Source organism: Misgurnus anguillicaudatus, chromosome 1 (assembly GCF_027580225.2).
Source record: "Misgurnus anguillicaudatus chromosome 1, ASM2758022v2, whole genome shotgun sequence".
NCBI lineage: Eukaryota > Metazoa > Chordata > Actinopteri > Cypriniformes > Cobitidae > Misgurnus > Misgurnus anguillicaudatus.
In genome coordinates, this window is record NC_073337.2 from 12,741,487 (window position 1) to 12,761,704 (window position 20,218).

Here is a 20,218-nt window from a genome sequence, read left to right on the forward strand (position 1 = left end):
GCAGACAGAGATAGATCACAACTAAATCATAGTCTGTCACTTAATTTTGTTTACAGGCTGTTTTTCCATTTTATTGATTGTTACATACTTGACAGTCAAGTCTCATTCACATAATTAAGTATACATATTTCCATTAAAATCCAAACAGGTTTAGAAACAACCTGACAGGCATGAATTCAAGTTAAAGTTATGTTTTTGTTTGGTTATGTTTGTGTTTTTTTTAGGTAAGATTACAGTACAATTACTTCTATAACTCAAAATTTTAGTGCCCCCCCAAAAAAAGAGTTCAGATACACCTTACAGGTCAGCACCTTCCATACATAATAATAAGTAATAAGGGATATTAAAGAGTATTAAAAGTAGTAACATTTCTGGGATGATTGCAAAAGCAATTCGCTGATATTTATCTGATGCATATCCTTTATACAAGTATAAAAGTAAGGTAGCTATCCAGATCCAGTTCTTGCTATTTAAAAAAAACCTGCTGTAGTCTTTATATCTGCTTGCAAAGAAAATACATTGTTTCCTGCTGTCTTTCTCAAGCTGCCAACCACAAGTACAGCTTTAAAATAAACTACACTACTAAAAATGAAACTACAAATGCATTGTAATGAAATTACAACAGTGTATTACTAATACACTTAACACAAAAACATATCACAGCTATGTTAGACAAAATTCACAGTATATCAGTCTGAAAAGACTAATGTGTACAATACATTGCCAAATAAATAATACAACCTAACATGGGATAGTAAAACTGAGGAAAAAATACAAAACAAAATGACTAATATGGTCTTAGTTTAGTCACGTGACTCAGGATGTACATCACACATTCTCAGTTCGTTTGTCTTGCTCCGTATGTGGACACCATCTGCTGCGTCCTGTGGAGTCGGTGTATGTATTCAGCATATTGTGTTTGTTCAGAAGACTAGAAACAATAACCTATTGATATCTCTTCTCTCTATCTCTTTCAGTAGCTTATAGTTTAAAAGATTGTTTTGTGAATGTCCTACATGATAAAAAATTGTCTTATTGGTTTTTCCACATGATTTTCCAAATCGCTCCAGGTAAACCATTTATAAAACGTTCAAAGTAAAAAAACATAAAAAATATTATAACACTTAAAAGTATCTACCTACGAGAATTAATTCAAAAGAAACAATGTCAATTTGAACTACATGTGCTATTACACAAGGATTGATAAAGTGCTAACAAATAAAACAAAAACAAGGTAAATGTTCTATATGTTTTTACAATTAATTTCAATATAGAGAAAAAAACATTCAACTATCGTTAATACACTTAGAATATTAAATTCAAAGTTAAAACTTGAAAAGTACTGAAAAGTGTGCGTTCCTGAACATCGACCACTTTTCTCTCACTCCTCATCCTTGTGTTCTGTTGTCTTTAGGACCGAATCTTCACCCAAGATCTTACATAGTTCATTAAGTCTGTGCTGCATCTTAGGAATGCCGGCGAGCTGAGACTCTAATCGCTGTTTCTCCTCTGTCAGAGAGAGTCGTGTGGCCGTATCCAGCTGCTCGAAACGCCAGCCGCCCTCCCCATCAAACTGCAGCAGGTGCGTGTGATATTTCCTGTGGACATGGGCACAAATAACATTTAACTAGATGTCTATTAGTGTTTTTACAGTATGAAGTCAATTCTCATAAATTCATAAAGTTATCCCAGCATCAAATGAATGCTTATTTTACTTACATGACGAACTGAAAGTGTTGCATAATGTTTTGTTTTTGTATTAACTAGTGTATCTATTGTTGAAAAATCTGAAACAATTTTAAACCTTTTATAATTTGTCATATTGTTCGGTTCGATTTTGTAAATTATAAAATGCTAAATACATTCATATTATGTCTACAAATACTTTTTTGGGCCATTCAATGACTATAAAACAAACAAATACCCTTCTAACACTTGTTACAATTCAATATTCCTCCAATAATGAAACCTTTACAGTCAGGACAGCAAAGTTACGTTTCTCACCAGAGAGAGGGTCTATGAGTAATAGACAACAGAGAGATCCCAGCATCCTTTGCAGCTTGGAATATTTTACCCTCTACATCAATGCTGACAGCACTGGTGCATTCGTCTAGCAGTGCATACTTGGGCCTAAAGAGAGGTAGGAATTATATTTTTAAAGCACATTTTCCACATAAAGTACCTGAATGAACAAAAAAATTTATACTGTAACAAATATGTCTTACTTGTGGTAAAACATGCGTGCCATCCCCATACGCTGCTTCTCTCCACCTGAAAGTACATCTTTCCAGTCAAGCTCAGCATCCCAACCTGAAAATGTATCCCAGAGTAAAATGTTATTGGTTTAAGTAAGCAAATTCATAACTTAGGACATTTGAATGTTTAGTTTCTTGCAAATATCAACTTCTTTTTTCGACTGCGCTCAATGCGAAGTTCGTAATTTCAAAATATGTGTTCTGCGCGTCGAGTGATCCTATGTGCATCACGTGTCTTGTCAAAATAAGTGCCTGCTGCAGACGCGTCTAAAGGGTTTATGATAAAAGAGACGCTTGCCAGATACTCGCATCTCATGCGCAATCAGAGGGAGTGTCTTGAGTGTATTTTGTGACTGTGAGTATCCCTTTTATCATAAACTGTTTTGACGGGTGTGCAGCAGGCACTTATTTTGACAAAACACGTAATGCACATGGTTCACATGACACAACAAACACATATTTTGAAAACACAAGCAACACACAACGACACTACGAACACTTATTTTGAATTTGCGCTCCTCGGATGAGCAGTCACGAGCCACCACTGGATAATATACAGTAGGTAAGATACTGTAATTTGATCAATATTGTTTATTTGCAAGGACTATCTGCATTGATTTAGCTCAATTTAATTGAAAATTTCTATAATTTTCTGTAATTTCTCATTTTATTTCTATTAATTCTATAGCAGTTTTCACAATTTTGCATTGCTATTGTAAGGCATAAGAAAAAAATGACAGAAATAAGAAAAACATAAACAAAAATACACTGAATACACTGTATTTTTGCATTTTTTTTTATCAGATGGACATTAGCATTACTCACTGTAAAAGCGTAAAAAGTTAACTGTGATCTAAACCATTACTTTTTATTGTAATCCATAATTAATTATAATCTGACCATTGTGTTCTTATCAAATATATGTCTTTATATATTATTACAAAAAAAGTGAAAGCTGAAACGGCAAATCATTCACACTAAACAAATTCTGGGTTCATTTTAACCCATCGTTGGGTCAGAAAGGTGACGAAACCAACCTGCTGGGTTGTAATTTAACATATCCTGGATTAATTCAACCCAAAATGCTGGGTTGTTTTAAACTATTGTTGGGTCAAATATAAACATTTTCTAGGTTTATTTAACCCAACAGCTGGGTTTTGTCCCTTTTTGACCCAACACTGGGTTGAAAATAGCCCCGCATTTTGAGTGTTCCATGCATTTAGTCTTTAATACACATTTGGGATTCCACGCCAGAAACATTCCCAACAAATTTGTGCTGAAAGCAATTTGCACAGTACAATGCCCCATTATGCAGATAGGTTGTGGAGCATGCAACACAGTATAGTGACCTGGCATACTTTACTGGGACTGTGCAGCATTGCTCCCCTTTATGATCTAGGCTCTTTAAAAGTGTGCTTGACTCCCTAACAGATCTGGAACTATGCCTACTTATAATGCACTTCTCGTTGTTGTTTTTTATTGCTGCCGTGATCAATAGAAATACAAAAACGTTTTTCCTAAATGTTCTTTTCCATCAAATAGTATGGTCTTGACTTATAAAGTAATATAATAAATAAATATATTAATTTACCATTGAAATTCCAGTCAATTTCCATACCCCCATTTATTATGATAAAAAGTAAATTCTTTTAAATATCATAGTTGTTCTTGTTTATGTAGCTTTTTAATGCTTTCACAATTTGTTATTCGGTCATTCATCAGCATAAAATGTCTGCCAGAATTCACTAATCTGTTTAATTCTATATTAACTTTATTCATTTCATTTATTCATAGACCAAGAAAAGACTGAAATGTGGGAATGTTGGTCACTTGCAAGCAAAAGTTACACATACGTACCTCCCTCCCGGGTAACAATATGGTTTAGATTGACAATATCCAAAATAACCTCCAGGTCTTTATCTCTGTAACCCTTTTCATGCATGTCGTTCAGAGAATCGGGGTAGATGACCTGATCCCGCAATGTTCCGATGGACATATACGGCCTAAGGAGATAGATAGGAAAGAATGTAAGTGTGCAACATTATAAGGTTTTAATTTTTCATTTTAAGTATCTAAGCGTAAAGCAATTGATAAAAGTGCATAATTGATGCTACAGCATTGTATAGTTTCCTTTTTAGGGTTTTATCTAAAGAAACTTCAATGTGTTCAAGATATACATTTTTATCAGTATGTGTGTTCCCAGAAATTCACATTTTTGACCTTTTGTGCAGCTGACGCAATGCTCTACCAACTGAGCTACTGTCCAGGAAAACAAATGTATTTGTCAAAATACACTGTAATGAACTCTGTGAAAATGTTAATTCAAGATGATTGATATTTTTATATTTCAGAGACAAAGAAGAATAAGGATTGCATCAGTGTCCGTTGGTGCTCACACCAATTAAAGAGGTAACAAACCTTGATACTTTAATATAATGTACGTTTTGTAAAAAGTAAAAAAAAACATATAGTTTGCCAGTGATGGTCTAACCAACAGGGACAGCTAAAAAGATCATAGCTGATCTGGTGTCTCTCGATTTCTCTCGCATCAGCCTAAGTATAAAATATTAACCGCCTTCCTGGGCTCTGGCCGCGCTTGCACCGGGGGGAATCTGTAAATATTTCACTACTAAGGACTCTGGTTTCTGTAGCTCAGCAGTTCATCGAGCTTTAGTTACGTTATACTGTAGCTCTCTTTGGTTACAGGTCTTTTGCACCGGTCAAATACTGAGGGCACAATATCTGCAAGCTAGACACAATTTTAAGGCATGCAATAGTTGACAACTTTAATTTGTTTTAGCAAAATCCATTGCTGTGACCTCGGTGCAACTAAGACTTTTTCAGTTCTGCCCAATTTTCAATTGGAGTAAATTTGATATTAGAATGTTGGGGTTTTGGTGTATGTTGGATAAGTGTGAATTAGCCTTTAGACGCGACATGTGAATGGCCCCTTTAGTAATATTACGCACTGTCCGAAAATAGTCCTCTTGGTTTCTTTCAATAGCAGGGGACTATTTTCGGGCAGTGCGTTATATCAGTATGCCTGCTGTAGCCATGTTACGGCAGCAAAGTCCTTGATTATTACGCCAGTTTGAGAGAATAGTTCCTAGCCATATCTGCCTAGAAAATCACAACTTTTAATTTTTCCGTCGGTCTTAGTACACGATGTAACTACAGAAGAGTTGAGTTTTAAATAGGAAAAATATCGAAACTCTAATTTTTTAGCGCGATGCTAATGGTCTAATCAGATTCAATGGATTGAGCTAAGCTATGCTAAAGTGCTACCGCCAGATCCGAAGATCGGCTGAATGGATTCCAAAATGGTAAGAATAAAATGTTTAACTCTAGGGGAGCTGGAAAATGAGCGTCTTTTCAAAAAAAGTGGAGTGTACCTTTAAACGTTCAAAAATCAAACATAAATAAATATATTATAAAGGGATAATATGGAAATATGGATTGCCGTTGGCAGGGAAGTGTTTTCTCTTAATTGACGAGATAACTCCTCAATGGCGAGGCAAGAGTTAAAAGTTAACCTAAAGTTATGTTTATACTCGCTGCGTCCGCATGGACCATACCTGTCAAGTATCCCGTTTTGGCCGGGAAAGTCCCGTATTTTACCCTTCTTTCCCGCCGTCCTCCCGTATTTGTATTTTCCCGTAAATCTCCCGTATTTTAACCTGCGTTATTACAAAAATAATAATGCCCGGGCGGAGTAATAAAAAACATTCCCAATCCCAGATCGCTAAAGATCCACTGATTCCGCTAATCCACTTCGTGTTTTCCCACCCGCACCGCAGCATCTCTGTGTGCACTCTCTGCCTGGAGAGCGAAGACGACAGTTTCTGTCTGAAGTTTGTTGCATTAACAGGTAGATTTATTACATAATATATCAGTTGTTAAACCGCAGAATTACTAATTTGGAAGTTTGTTTATGTATTTCTTTGGTTAATGATTTGCTGTCGGTGTTCTAAAAGTGCTAACAAGATAGCAAGCAAACAGCAACAAAATATACACATTACAATGCTTGTCTAATGAATTAAATGTTCCCGGTCAGATCTAAGTTAACATAAACACTAAATTTGCTGTTGTTGGCACACTTTGTAGACAAAAAATACCAAAAACACCAATGCCTTCACAAAATAAAGACAGAGAACGGAAAGGGAGGCTGGTAAAGGCAGTTCAACATTGCAAACATTGATTCAAAGCTCCATCAAGCCAGCAGGTAAATCATATTGAATATCTATTGTCACACTTTAATTCTTGTTATTATATTTTCCCATTATAATCACTTGTAATCACTTGTCTAAGTTGATGCTAGTAATATAGTAACACATCATTTATTTATAATACTATATTAAAACCATACTATAGTACCACCCCCATAGTGCCCTTTTTGGTTTGGGCCACTGCCCCATCTAGCATTTTCATTTTCTAAATGACTGTTCTCATTACAAAGAAAAGTGAATGGTTTATAAATAATTTTGGCATTAAGGTATAATGCAGAATAAGTTAAAATAAGGCTTTTCAACCTAAGGCCAGTGGGTTTTGTACAGATGCAAATTTGTGTGTATAGTATGTACAGTATGAGTGTGACTTATGAAATGTAGTTTTCACAGAGCTGTGTGTTTCACTAGTTTTCTTGCTAATTAATTAGTTTGTTTAGTTAATTTTAACACAATTATCAGCACGAAGGTTTAAAAAAATTTTATCCGGCCCTCACCAGTCTTAAAATGTTAGGAATACTGGAGCTTGTTTGGGTTGGTGGTGGGACTGTTCGCGGTGGGCGCCGGAAAATTTCCCTTATTTTCAAATCCAAAACTTGACAGGTATGGCATGGACGCGTTGGTGCGCGCGGCAAAAATGACGTTAACGCGGAGTGGGCAGCCGTGCGCGTTGGGTGCGCGAGACCCCATTTCGCGTGGAGGTGTGCACGGCATTTTTTGTAACTTTGTGCGCGGCTCCGCATCCGAAAATGACCGAACTCGAGGCGATTCTGTCCGAGCAGGCAAGCCTGTGACGTATCTCTTTGATCAATCCAAGCAAAACAATGTATATATTTATCTGACACTCAGGAAGTAAAGTATGGAAACTTTGCAGTTTAAAACATGAATTCTTTTACATGATTCAGAAATTTTGGCTTATATGTATTGAATGAACCACTGGACGAGGAATAAAACCTTAAGATGTATGTACTGTTTGTTTAGTAAAAACGTTAATGAAATGATAATGTTTAATAAAGACATATTTAAAAGATTGTTGTTTTATTCATGTTCTCATATTTATATATCAAACTCTGATTTTAAAAGCACCCGGGTTGTTCCAGCGGACGACGACTTCTATTCTCTTCTTTGTGTTTGTGTTTTAATTTGATTGCTCGCAACAGTGAGTGCGTCAACTATAAACACCTCGTCCCTTTGGTGAGACGCGCGTGTGATCCGCGGAGGCTTGCGTTGCGGACCAAAACGCGAGTATAAACAAAGCTTAAAGTGTCTAGCAGGAGTGATGGATTTACAAGCTACTGTCATCTCTCACAATTGTTAAAGCTGCCTATGTATAACAAAAAAGCAGCTCACTGGGGTTTGAAAAAACAGCGTGTGAGTTTTGTGTCTAAGTGTACAGTGTATTAGTGATCCCATGGAAAAAGTGTTGTTGCACATACCTCTGTGGGATATAAAACATGTGCTCAGGTGAAGGTTTGTAAAGCAGGCCGCCGTACACAGGCCAAAGGCCACTGAGGATCCGGAACAGAGAGCTTTTCCCACATCCATTTGGCCCTGTGATTAGCAAATGCATCCCTTCCACAACCTGTACACAAGATCCAGTTAAATCAAATCAGATCAATACAGTTGTCAAATTAGATTTTTTATTTTATTTTATTAAATGTGAGTGGTGCTTGTGCATGCAAATTTCAGCAGCATAATGCTAGAGTGTTGTGGATGGGTGCCAGGGCATTACTTTGTGTACACCAAAGATTCATTGTGAATTTGAGATGACAAATAAAAATGAAATATTCTTTCATATACAATATGAAGAAAAATATAATATTGGCATACTAGGCATTTTAAAAAATGACTATATTTTGCCATGAATCTAGGTGACTTTTCAAAAACACAAGTCTGATCACTTAAAGAAAAAAAATAGCTCATCTGATCGTAAGAAGTTGGATGAGAGTTACTGTATTAGCAGAAGTTGAAACGTTTTTTTGTTCAAATCCTAACCTTAAAGGGATAGTTCGGCCAAAAACGATATTAAACCCATGATTTACTCACCCCCAAGCTGTCCGAGTTGCATATGTCCATCGTTTTTCAGACAAACACATTTTCGGATATTTTAGAAAATATTTTAGATATTTCTGTTCATTAAATGTAATGTTGCGGGGTCCAGCAATAGTCCACGACCTTCAAGTCCAAAAAAGTGCGTCCATCCTTCACAAATTAAATCCAAACGGCTCCAGGATGATAAACAAAGGTCTTCTGTGGGTAATCCGTGCGGTGTTGTTGTAGAAATATCCATATTTAAAATGTTATTAACGCTTTAAACTACCTTCCGGTAGCGCCGCCATCTTAGACTCAGGAGAGAGTATTAGCGTAGTGTACGCACTTTTCTTAGTGACGTATGACAAATTCGGAGGGCGGGGGCACAGAGCAGCAGCAGAGAAACTCTGTACGCTGCGTAAGCTCTCATCCTGAATGCGCATCACTCCAAAATGGCGACGCTACCGGAAGGTAGTTTAAAGCGTTAATAACATTTTAAATATGGATATTTCTACAACAACACCGCACGGATTACCCACAGAAGACCTTTGTTTATCATCCTGGAGCCGTTTGGATTTAATTTGTGAAGGATGGACGCACTTTTTTGGACTTGAAGGTCGTGGACTATTGCTGGACCCCGCAACATTACATTTAATGAACAGAAATATCTAAAATATTTTCTAAAATATCCGAAAATGTGTTTGTCTGAAAAACGATGGACATATGCAACTCGGACAGCTTGGGGGTGAGTAAATCATGGGTTTAATATCGTTTTTGGCCGAACTATCCCTTTAAAGGAGGGGTGCATGATTTTTGGAAAAGGGAGTCGGGCTGAGTACAAAAACACACTTGTAGCAAATCAGAAGAAATGGCTTTGTCTACTACCCGACATTGTTCCCTGGGGCTGTCTATCAAAAGAAGGTCCAGATTCTATTGGGGTAGGGGCGTGTTTGTTTAGGTGATTTCAAATGTCAACATTGGCTTTCAGAGATCATGCACCCTGCCTTTAAGTATGAGTAACAGTAATAATGTTGCTTGTTTTAACAGCACCACTAATAACAGCTTACTATGTTTAAGTCAGTAGCGTGTATGAAATGATACCCAATGTTACAATGAAACTGCATTTGATTATAATGTTTTACTCACCTTGAAGTTCAGGCTGGATACGACCACATCCCCATTAGGAGTGATTATAGGCACATTTTCACAGACAATACCTTTATCCACATCGATCACTTTGCCTACAGAGGGAACAGGTTCAATGTTTATCAGGAAGAACTCTAGAACATAAAAACAATCTTTTAAGGAACAGATAGGGAGCATAACAGTTCATCTGGCTTAATGTATAGTGATGGACCGTACTTGAATGCTTGTATTTATATGTGAATGTATTTAAATAAGACAGACAGTGCATGTAGTAAAAGAGCTTCTCTATATTCATTAGACCTTTGATCTCTGTAGGACCGTCAATGTGCATCTCAGGTTGGTCCCCACTTATCACTTCCCCTGCTGTCGTGACAGCGGACGAACGCTTGTATATTCCCCTCTGAACTTCGTCAAACACCAAGAACATGTTGTGTACCCGTGCTGTGTAACCAGCCAACTCTGTGACCTATAGTGCACAAAGAAAACATTAAAGGTTGGTACAGTATGACCCAACAACAAGGTTTAGTTTAAGATAACATAGCTAAGCTTCGCTGTTAGATTCAAGGTCAGTGACCATACTTGGGAAAAAATGCTAGGTTGTTTTAAAGTCGCCATGAAAAAAAAATGAAAAACTGTCATTTGTTTTGGAATATTGTGTTTCTTTTTTTTACAAATGACTTATCTGTGAGCTTTATTATTATTTTTTAATTCTTTAATAAAAAACACAAATCTTCTTGCCTCCTTAAATCGATTTCTCTTTACTTTCGGTTATATGGTATGGCAGGTGGGCGGGGTCCGTGAGAAGATCGCTGTGATTTGCAATTAGCAACACGACCCAACTTCAAACGATCCAATCAGATCTCGATAGACAAATTCAAATACAGCCCTGCCTTAATTTCAGAAGCCGATATAAAGGGATAGTTCGGCCAAAAATTATATTAAACCCATTATTTACTCACTGCGAAGCCGGCCGAGATGCATATGTCCATCATTTTTCAGACAAACACATTTTCAGTTATTTTAGAAAATGTCTTATATCATTCAGCTGCTAAACAGTAAAGTTACTGGGTCCACGTCCTTTAAGTCCAAAAAATGTGCATATATCCTTCCCCAAAGAAATCCAAACGCTCCAGGATGACAAACAAAGGTCTCCTGATGGCAATCCGCACTGTGTTGTTGTTGTAGAAATATCCACATTTAATACTTTACAAACTAAAACAACCAGCTTCCGATAATGCCGCCATCTTAGACTCCTTTGAATTATTATTCAGGAAAGAGTATTAGCAAAGTGTACGCACTTGTCTTAATGACGTATGACAAATGCGGAGGGCGGAGGCACAGAACAGCAGCAGAGAAACCTCCGTAAACTGCGTAAGCTCTCATCTTGAATGCGGACGCGACTAAGATGGCGGCGTTACCGGAAGCGAGTTATTTTCGTTTATAAAGTTTTAAATGTGAATATTTCTACAACAAAATGGCGCGGATTACCCTCAGAAGGCATTTGTTTATCATCGTGGAGCCGTTTGAATTTATTTTGTCATTTGTCATTTAATTTTTTGGCGAACAATCCCTTTCCCAAATGGCACACTCTGGACTTGTGGACCTCCTCAGAGTCCACACTTTGATGACATCATGTAGTGCAGACCTTAGGGATCCTTGACGCGAGACCAAGAGGGCGCTCTAGAGTCGTATTTTGGGACAGACCCAAGAAGTTGCTCATCAGTGGAGAAGAAGTTGTCCTTTCGCAAGGACTTCTGGGTTGGAAAAGTGCGCAAAGCCTGCTAAAGTGCAGGCTTCGCCAAAGACCGCATCAAGAGTGCAAAGGCGGCGTAAATATGATGGGACACCTTACGGACTCGTAGACTAAGCGAGCATGTGCAATTTAAGGCCACAAAACCAAAAGTCCACATGAAGTGCGCCATTTGGGACAGGGCCTTCCTTGGATATACTTCACCATGGGGAAAACAAGGCAATCGCTAGTATCGTTTCATGGCGACTTTAAACCATGGTTAGGCAAAATATGCACCAAACAACCCAGCATAGGTTAATTTAAACCCAACAGTTGGGTTTGACCATATTTTAGCCAACAATGGGTTAAAAAAAACAATGCTTTTTTGAAGTACGAATGTAAAGATGTGACCAAATTTCTGCATCCAACATTAGAGGCCTGCCTCAAAACATGAAAAAATGCTAATGCTAAACCCATTTTTCAACGTTAATAAATCAATCCTTTCCATGATAGCATGGATCAGAATGCTTCATCTAATCCAAAGCATTTGTTAGGAAGTGTTTCGCAAGTGTTTTTCATGGTTTAGGCAGACATACCACATCAAAGAAGCCTTAGAAAAGAGACATTGTCCTTTCTCTGGGAGTCAATACTAGATCCAATTCATCGCCATATATTCACGGGATGACATGTAAACTGAATTTTCAAGGGGTCAGTGATCCTTAAGTAATGAATTTTGGCATAGTAACTAAAAAACACAATAATGAATTGTATTCCAAATTGTACTAGTGAGTCTAGCAACCACCCAGAACACCAATTTGTTTTCCTAAAATTTATAAAACAAATACCTGGATAATGTATTTACTGTATATGTGTATGTGGTATATATCAGTGAAGAATTCCTTCATAATGATAATCACAACACGATATGTTAAGCATTGATTTGAAATAGCATGTTGTCATCTGTAACATAGTTCCAAATTATTCTCGCTGTTCAACAGATGGTGGATTAAGTTGCCCAACAGGCTTAGTCAAAAGAGAGTCTGATACCAACACTGGTCACTAGCCTATGCAAAGTTTCCCAGCTTTCACTGCCCTGTGATATCACATCCTTCATGTTTTCAGTAGAATGATTCAGCTCTTGCTGTTCCCTTCATCTGTTTTAACAGGCCTTCAAGACAACCAAGGATGTGAGTACGACTTGTAAGATAAAATGCTACATAGGAAAGATAAAATCCCTTTGAAGACTTGAGTTATAGAAAGACTCTTTCTCGTGATGTTCAAAGATCTTAGCAAAAATAATCATAACAGGAAAATATTTATTCAATTATGACAATAATCTTTAAAAATGTCTGCTTTATCCAAAAAGAGGAATATGCTTTTTACCTCTTTATAAGAAGACATGATCCTTTCAATGGCATCGGCCCCTGAGGCCAGCAGATTGCGTGCAGTTGTAAAGGCCTCTGTTCTCTCACTCACCAACACTTGTGTATGACCATCAGCAAGCTCTTTAAAAGACAACATGAATGACATGCAACATGTGGCAAGCAAAATGCTGTTTATAGGCTTAGTGTTTTTACTCATCATGTAAAGCAAAATTACTGGAACTTAATTGTTAGAATAATCAACAACACTGTCAGAATAAATGGTCAAGTAATGCTCCCTAGCTGTCAAAAGTACACATTTGCACCTAAAGAGTTCATATTAGTACATCAAAGGTACATCAGCTAACAGAAATAAGTTTTAAGAATGTTCCTTGGAAGTTCTTATTAACATTATGCAACATAAAAAAGTCTAAGATTTTTTTTGCTTATGTAAATGATAAAGAATTTTTAAAACATTTTAAAAAAATGTTCTGTAAAAATATTGCTGTAGAAAACACTATTTACTATTTAGGTTTAAATGTTGTTGTTTTTCATTTAAAAATCATAATTATGATGATCCGTGTTTGTTTTAGTTGGACTCTTGACTTTTTTACTTGTTAGTTTAATATCTGGCTGCTGTGTGTGTTTAACAAATAAAGTCAATAATGCAATCCCATTGGGCTGGTTGGTTAGTTTCTGATGATTGAAAAGATTGTTATCTAGAAACTTGATACAGTATATTAATCCAGAGTTTACTCGCTCATCAAACAGACAAAAGTCTTTTGTGCTGCCAATGATGTGATACTACAGTATGAGATCCAGCAGTGTTATGCCAGTTTGTCATTCCGAAGGATTTCGAAACACTATGCACATAAAAAAATTAACCAGTATGTAATTTAGACACACAAAATGATCAAAAATCAGAGTTTGAATCTCAACAATGGTGACAAAGAAAACAGTAAGACAGTTCATCTTCATTATTTATTAATGCTACAATGCATGCTGGGAGTCATGGATGAGACTTGTAATATGCTGATACCCAGCATGCATTGCAGCATGAAGCTTTTCATTTGATTGCCCCCATTGTTGAGATTCATACACTGATTTTTCATAAATTGTGACACAAATAAAGACATTACTGTCTCTACTGCAATTTTGTGAATAAAATAAAGGTCAAATACAAACATTTGAGTCTTAGACCTTTCTATTGATGTACTGCTTGTTGTGTTAAGTAATCTTTTAGATTAAATAAGTAAACAACAATGATCAGATTACATTCGCGTGGCCACCCACGATCTTTGAAGTATAAGGTTTTTTTTTAAATGCAGAGTGGACACTACTTTAGTATTTTTTACTTTCTACATAATAGTACATTTTTAAGTATTCATATTTTATCAGTGTTTTTCTTTGGAAAACATAAATTCCAAAGCATATTGTCATATTTTTTACTCCACTACATTTCATAATTTCAAGTTTTTGGTTTATATTTAATATTTAAGTACTTTAAACATCTTTTTTTTTTTACTTTTACTTAAGTAAAAAGTACTTTTGTACTTTTACTCAAGAAAAGTAAAAGTACAAAATTTTTATGTAATTAGGTATTAAAGCTGACATAACACAAGATGTTTTTGCCAATTTAATGTTAATCTTGCTTATATATAGAGTAGTATTTCATCATTCATATGTCCAAAGAGTCTTTCGTTTAGTCAGATTTATAAAAGAAAGTACGCGCAGCTTCGGATACTAGTTTTGGATTTACAGCCAACATTGATGGAAATCAAACTTTAAAAAAACTTTTTTTTAAATAACCAGCCTTATATTATAAATATATCGGATACTTAATCAGTAATGGACGAACAGGAACAATAGCAGCAGCGATTACAGCAGGACGTCTCTATCAGATAATTAATCCTTGCTTGTTTATTCGCTATTTTAATAAAAAAGCAACATAATCCAGTTTTTAACTGCATTTGCCCGTTTTAAAATGTGTAAATGTTGTAAATGCAGTACAAAGTGATGTTGTCGGTGTTTATATTACATGCACGTATGCGCGATTGCAAACAAAACACGTGAGATTTTGAAGTACTTATGCCTGTGGTTGTGACTCCTAAACGGCGTCTTTTAAAGTTTTGACCGCTCCAATAGTTGTAAAAAAGTGGGAAATCCGGCGTCAAACTGAACCTTGTTTGTAAAGCAGTCCTCTCCGAAATGCAGCCAGGGAACAAACACTCATTCGCAATTACGTTGCTGTCTGGTAAAGACGAACTGCATCCACTGTTGTCTTACGACAGGGAAAGCTATATAAGGTTTTCTTCTTACATCCAAACACACACTTCTTTTGTCGAACTATCTTGCTAAAACAAAGTTGTCGCGTGCTGTGCAATGATACCGGTGACTTCTACTCGACGGAGCAATGCTAATGCGCGTTCTCGCTCTCACTTGACGTGGAGGGCAGGCATGCTTTTCTGGGGGTAAAGGCCCATAAAAGGAATATGGGGTAAACAGTCGTAACGGATACCCCCATTTGAAAAAATAACGTTAATGGAAACTTTGGCCACCTTCAAGGAATGTTCTTAAAACTAATTTTGTTAGCTGGGATATTGGTACAAGATCTTTACCGAAATAGTAGAATACATATTAGGACCTTTAAAAAGGGTACTGCCTTTTTACTGACAGGTGCCCTCCAAAAACTGTTGGGTTATTTTCAACCCAACCCTGGGTGAACATGTACATACATGTTACTCACATATTATTATAGCAGAGTTTGTGCTGAAATAAATACAGTGTTATGTGATATTAGCCACTGATATGTTTTTAACAACTGAAAAAAGACCAACTGTATGCCATATCTCCAGTGCCCCAAAACACCCGCAGACCCCAAAGGGTTAAACCAGAAAATGTTTATATCTGACCCAACAATGGATTAATAAATTACCCAGCATTTTTGTAGGTATAATTTTTTGACCATTTATGTGACAGTGCATGAGGGCAACCTGATCTCACGAATTTCCGTGGCATAGTCACGGATTTTTTTGCTCATTTTTCCGTGACATTCTCACGGATCTCCGCATATTTCCGTGGCCCTGCCACGGACTTTCTTTTCCGTGGCATTCTCACGGATTGGTTACTCAACTGTTTTGTCCTATTTTCTTACCACAGGGTTCCTGCAGGTTTCACCAAGTCAAATTTAAGACTTTTTAAGACCTTTTTAAGACCATTATGAGTGAAATTTAAGACCAAAGCGGCACAATGATCTCAGAAATTCTCAAAACATTATATTTTTATTATATCTTTATTTATTTTTTTTTTTTATTTTTTTTGACAAATAAAATCCACTAATATGGGAAGATCAGTATGGTCAGCTGCTGATATGTGGCTTGTTAACATGTTTTACACTTTCTCCACCCATACATTATGTGCATAAATATGCACTATACCGCCATCGCATTTATTCCCCTCTCTAATTACACAATAATGAAATGAAAAGGAAATTTACTATTAAAAGGCTGTTCGTGGTTTGTTGTGTGTTGCAAACAAGGCCGTTTCTAAATCCGAAAGCTCTAGCCTCCAGAGGTCGCATTTGTAGGCTGCATATGAAACTGTAACACTAAAGTTGACTCATTGTTGATGGCCCGCGGGACTTGACGGCCTGACTGTTTAAGTTGATTTTTAATAAAGCAGTGTTGATTTTTTCGCTTCTGGGTCCTCTGTTTCAGAACCTTGCAAATGCTCTGGTAAGCCACGGACTAGTTGGTTAAATTAACACAGAAAAGATTTTTCTCGCCAAACCTACAGTATACAGTCGAATCACAACATCTGAAATATAGCTTATGGGATGAATTGCGTGGATTATAATAGCCTACATTTGTATTCTCTTTAAAAAATAATGATTAAAAACTGGATTGAAGAGACATTCAGTGACACGCAAAGTGCAGAACTTTTCTTTTTAGAGGCCCACCCATCAAATACATTCTTCCTCCGTCACTGAGGCATTTTAATTTACCTTTTTTTTTTTCGGACAACCTTTTCGGGAATAAATGGAGGTAAGAAATTTAAGACTTGGGTTAATTAAATTTAAGACCTAGGGTGAAAATCTGGCCATTTTTAAGACTTTTTATGGCCTTAAATGTAACTTTTTAAATTTCAGACTTTTTAAGACTTTTTAAGACCCCGCGGGAACCCTGTTACCATTTTCGCTTCGGTTTAGGGTTAGATTTACATAAAATGACATCCCTACCCAAACCCAACTCTAACCCCAATGCCAGGTGACAATTGATTAAAGTTTAGAAAATATAAAAGAATACATCAGAAAAAATTGTATAAACCAATACTTACAGTGACAAAGTAATGCAAGCACCAAATCTAACCCTAAACCGAAGCGACAATGGTTTGAAAACAGGAAAAAGCTGCCGAGCAACCAAGCCGCGAGAACGCCACGGAAAAGAAAGTCCGCGGCAGGGCCACGGAAACACGCAGAGATCCGTGAGAATGTCACGGAAAAATGAGCAAAAAATTCTGTGACTATCCCACGGAACTTTGTGAGATCATGTTGATGAGGGGGTTTAATCTGAGACCTGACAAACTTGTTATATGTTGATTATACAAAAAACACCAACATTTTACCTATTCTGCATTCAAATAAAAACCCAGCAAATGACAATCAGACATAAAACTACATTTGCAAATCAAACAAATTGACAGGGCCGTAACCACTATAGACATTGAGAGGGACATGCTAATTAGAAACGGCCAAACTGCCCAATATTTAACATTTTAACAGGACTCCATGTCTGTGCTTTCTGCACCCTATCACGTCATTTGTTGTGTTGCCGTAATAAAATGAGACGCAGCACATGAAAGTTTCACACAGTGCCAAAATATGTAAGTGTAAAGCGAAAATGATCTCTCCGCAGCAGAAACACAATGTCAAACAATCAAAATTTTTAGTCAAGTACCAGCGCTGACAAGACATGATCTGCTAATAAACAAGCAAATCCAACTGTGCCGGTGTGTGTACAGATATAGTCTATTCAGCAGTATTAACTCACAGGAAGAGTACTATTTTCTAAAACAGTAACTTAAAAATAAATGCATCTTTATAATATTCTAACCCATAATTACAATAAAAGGCATAATATAACACGATAATATGAAACAATTATATTTACATCCCCAAAATAGCCCCTATAATCCTTTTTTTAAAAACTTTAGAGCATTTATACAGAATAAATACACAACAAATTATATGAAATAGTTATACAGTAAGCATACAGTATTTTAGGTTCATTTGTGATTCCTTCTGCGCAGCTGTGCATTGCATTGCATGCAAAAATAATTTTGGTGGTAATGTGTACATAAGTGGAAAGATGAAGCTCTTAGGAGATTTCACTCAGACACCAGTCGCCTTTAGCTATGGTAAGTACACTTTAATATGCTACTTAAGTTTATTACTACCTGGTATGTATTGACACATATAACCCTGAATGTTTTGGTCCCCACCCCCAATGTTCAAGCAACTTTAAGCTGTGGCTACGGCCTTGACATACTGTATCATATCCAAAGCATACTGAATTAACATACCATTGTCAGCAAAGCCAGTGGCAGTAATAATGGGAACAGCAACCATAACCAGACCACATCCACTCCAGACATACTTCATGAGGAACTGTTCGATCATGATGTACCACAGGCGCTTGGACAGGATGAGATTCATCTGCTCTGCCAAGGTGCTATAACATTTCTGTAGCTGTCTCATCTCCACCTGCCATGAGAAAAATGATTTATGACAACAGGCAAAGGCTGCTGATCATTTATGAGACTTTCAATCTGCAATGGCTAGTTATTGAGGGAAATGTTATTCGGGGAGATTGAAATGAATTGGGAAGTTTGTTGACAATGCAGAAAGAGAGCCAAATGCATAAAACCTCATAAAAAATGCATCTTCTGCATTACAAATGTGCATTCTTTGCTTACATTATATAGAAGCCTATGCTATCTGTATTTAGCATCATTCTTATTGTTTGCAATATAAAGTTACTATGCATTTTTAACAGGTGCATGTAATACAGTATGCTCACCTTATGTCCCCTATAGAAGGCTATCTCTTCTGCATTGGCTATGATCCTGGAGTGCACATATCGCAGGTATCCCTTCCTGTGCGCCTCCTCCGCAACCAGCTTACCGAACCTCGGCGAGCAGGCGCGCAGAACCTTCGCTGTGGCGAACACCACCAGGCCCGCCAGCAGAGTGGGTCCGGTCGCGTTTGCACCGCGAGATCTCGCAGTCTGTATCAACGTGTATGAAGTGAGTATTACATCCAAGATCGGTTTGGTGAGGTTCGAGTACAGATGCGCAATGGACTGCGAGAACATCATTACATCCTCGGTGAGAGACTGATCGGGGTTTGCCAATCTCCCGTCCATGTTACTGACCTTATAATAGGTCTGATCGGTAAAATATGTTGTATATGCGTGATTGACCAAACGCGTGCGAAAAGCCAGCGCGAGCTTGCACTCCAGATAACGGATCACGCTGTTCACAAACGTAGCCGGTATGGCGATCAGAAGCCATTTCATCAGTTTGATTATGAAGCTCCGCGGCTCCTTCTCTACGATGGTTTTTACTATTTTGCCATCCAAACCTGCCACATAAATAGACAGAAACGTCCTCGAAACGAGTGCCAGTGAGTGCAAACAAAGCAAACCCAATTCTTTCGTTAAAAGCCTCGGAAATACGATTTTAACCAGTTCAAGAACCTGCTTGAAGAATTCCGCATTAACGCCGGGTGATTTATTAAGACCTGAAACAGTCTCCGGTGCGGACTTATGAGGAGATATCAATCCATTCTCTTGGCCAGATGCAGATGTGTTGTTCTTCGGCGTTTTGCGTTGACTTATTTGTTTGCAGATGATGGGATAAAGCGTTTTCGCCCCGTAGGCAGCGGCCGCCAGGAACACCGCTCGTTTCGCCGCAGTGCTCTGATTCCATCTCACTTTAGATGTCGCATGGAGGATGTTGCTCATTTTTTGTCCTGGTTTTACAAAAATAAATGTTTTGCAATCTTTAGTCTATGCCGAATTACATCCATAAGGTGCATTCAATAGAAAATATATACAGATAATTTATGGCACTGATGTTGAAACAGCACCGCTAGAGAACGTTTCCGTCGTTGGGGTTTCCTCATAGGCCGCCACGCCCCCATTGCATGCTGATTGGTTGCTGCACTTGACGCGTATAACGGATCGCTATTCACATCACATATGTATCTATTTGTCTTTCTTGTTCACTTTATCATGGTTTGAAGTTATTCGTATATTCAATTTGAATAATGTTTAATAATTTAGCCGATTCTTTCATCCAAGTGATTTTTTCTTTAGATTTTTTTTAATTTTCCAACTTTTAATAAACTTTTTAAACGTTTAACCTTGGCTAACCTTTACATTTTTTTCAGGAAACCTATAAATGATCCGCTTT

At 37.2% G+C, this 20,218-nt stretch overlaps 1 protein-coding gene across 1 annotated transcript; it reads right to left on the minus strand.

The window, feature by feature from the left end:
• Nucleotides 1-44: 44 nt before the first annotated feature.
• Nucleotides 45-19,965, minus strand: abcd2 (ATP-binding cassette, sub-family D (ALD), member 2). Its single transcript, XM_055191122.2, has 10 exons — nt 18,823-19,965; nt 18,326-18,506; nt 12,768-12,889; nt 9,956-10,121; nt 9,656-9,750; nt 7,915-8,060; nt 4,113-4,258; nt 2,226-2,310; nt 2,005-2,130; nt 45-1,598 (listed from the first exon to the last, which is right to left on the minus strand). Exons 1-10 carry the CDS (start codon nt 19,765-19,767, stop codon nt 1,382-1,384), a joined length of 2,229 nt encoding a protein of 742 aa, XP_055047097.1. The 5' UTR covers nt 19,768-19,965; the 3' UTR covers nt 45-1,381.
• Nucleotides 19,966-20,218: the final 253 nt, after the last annotated feature.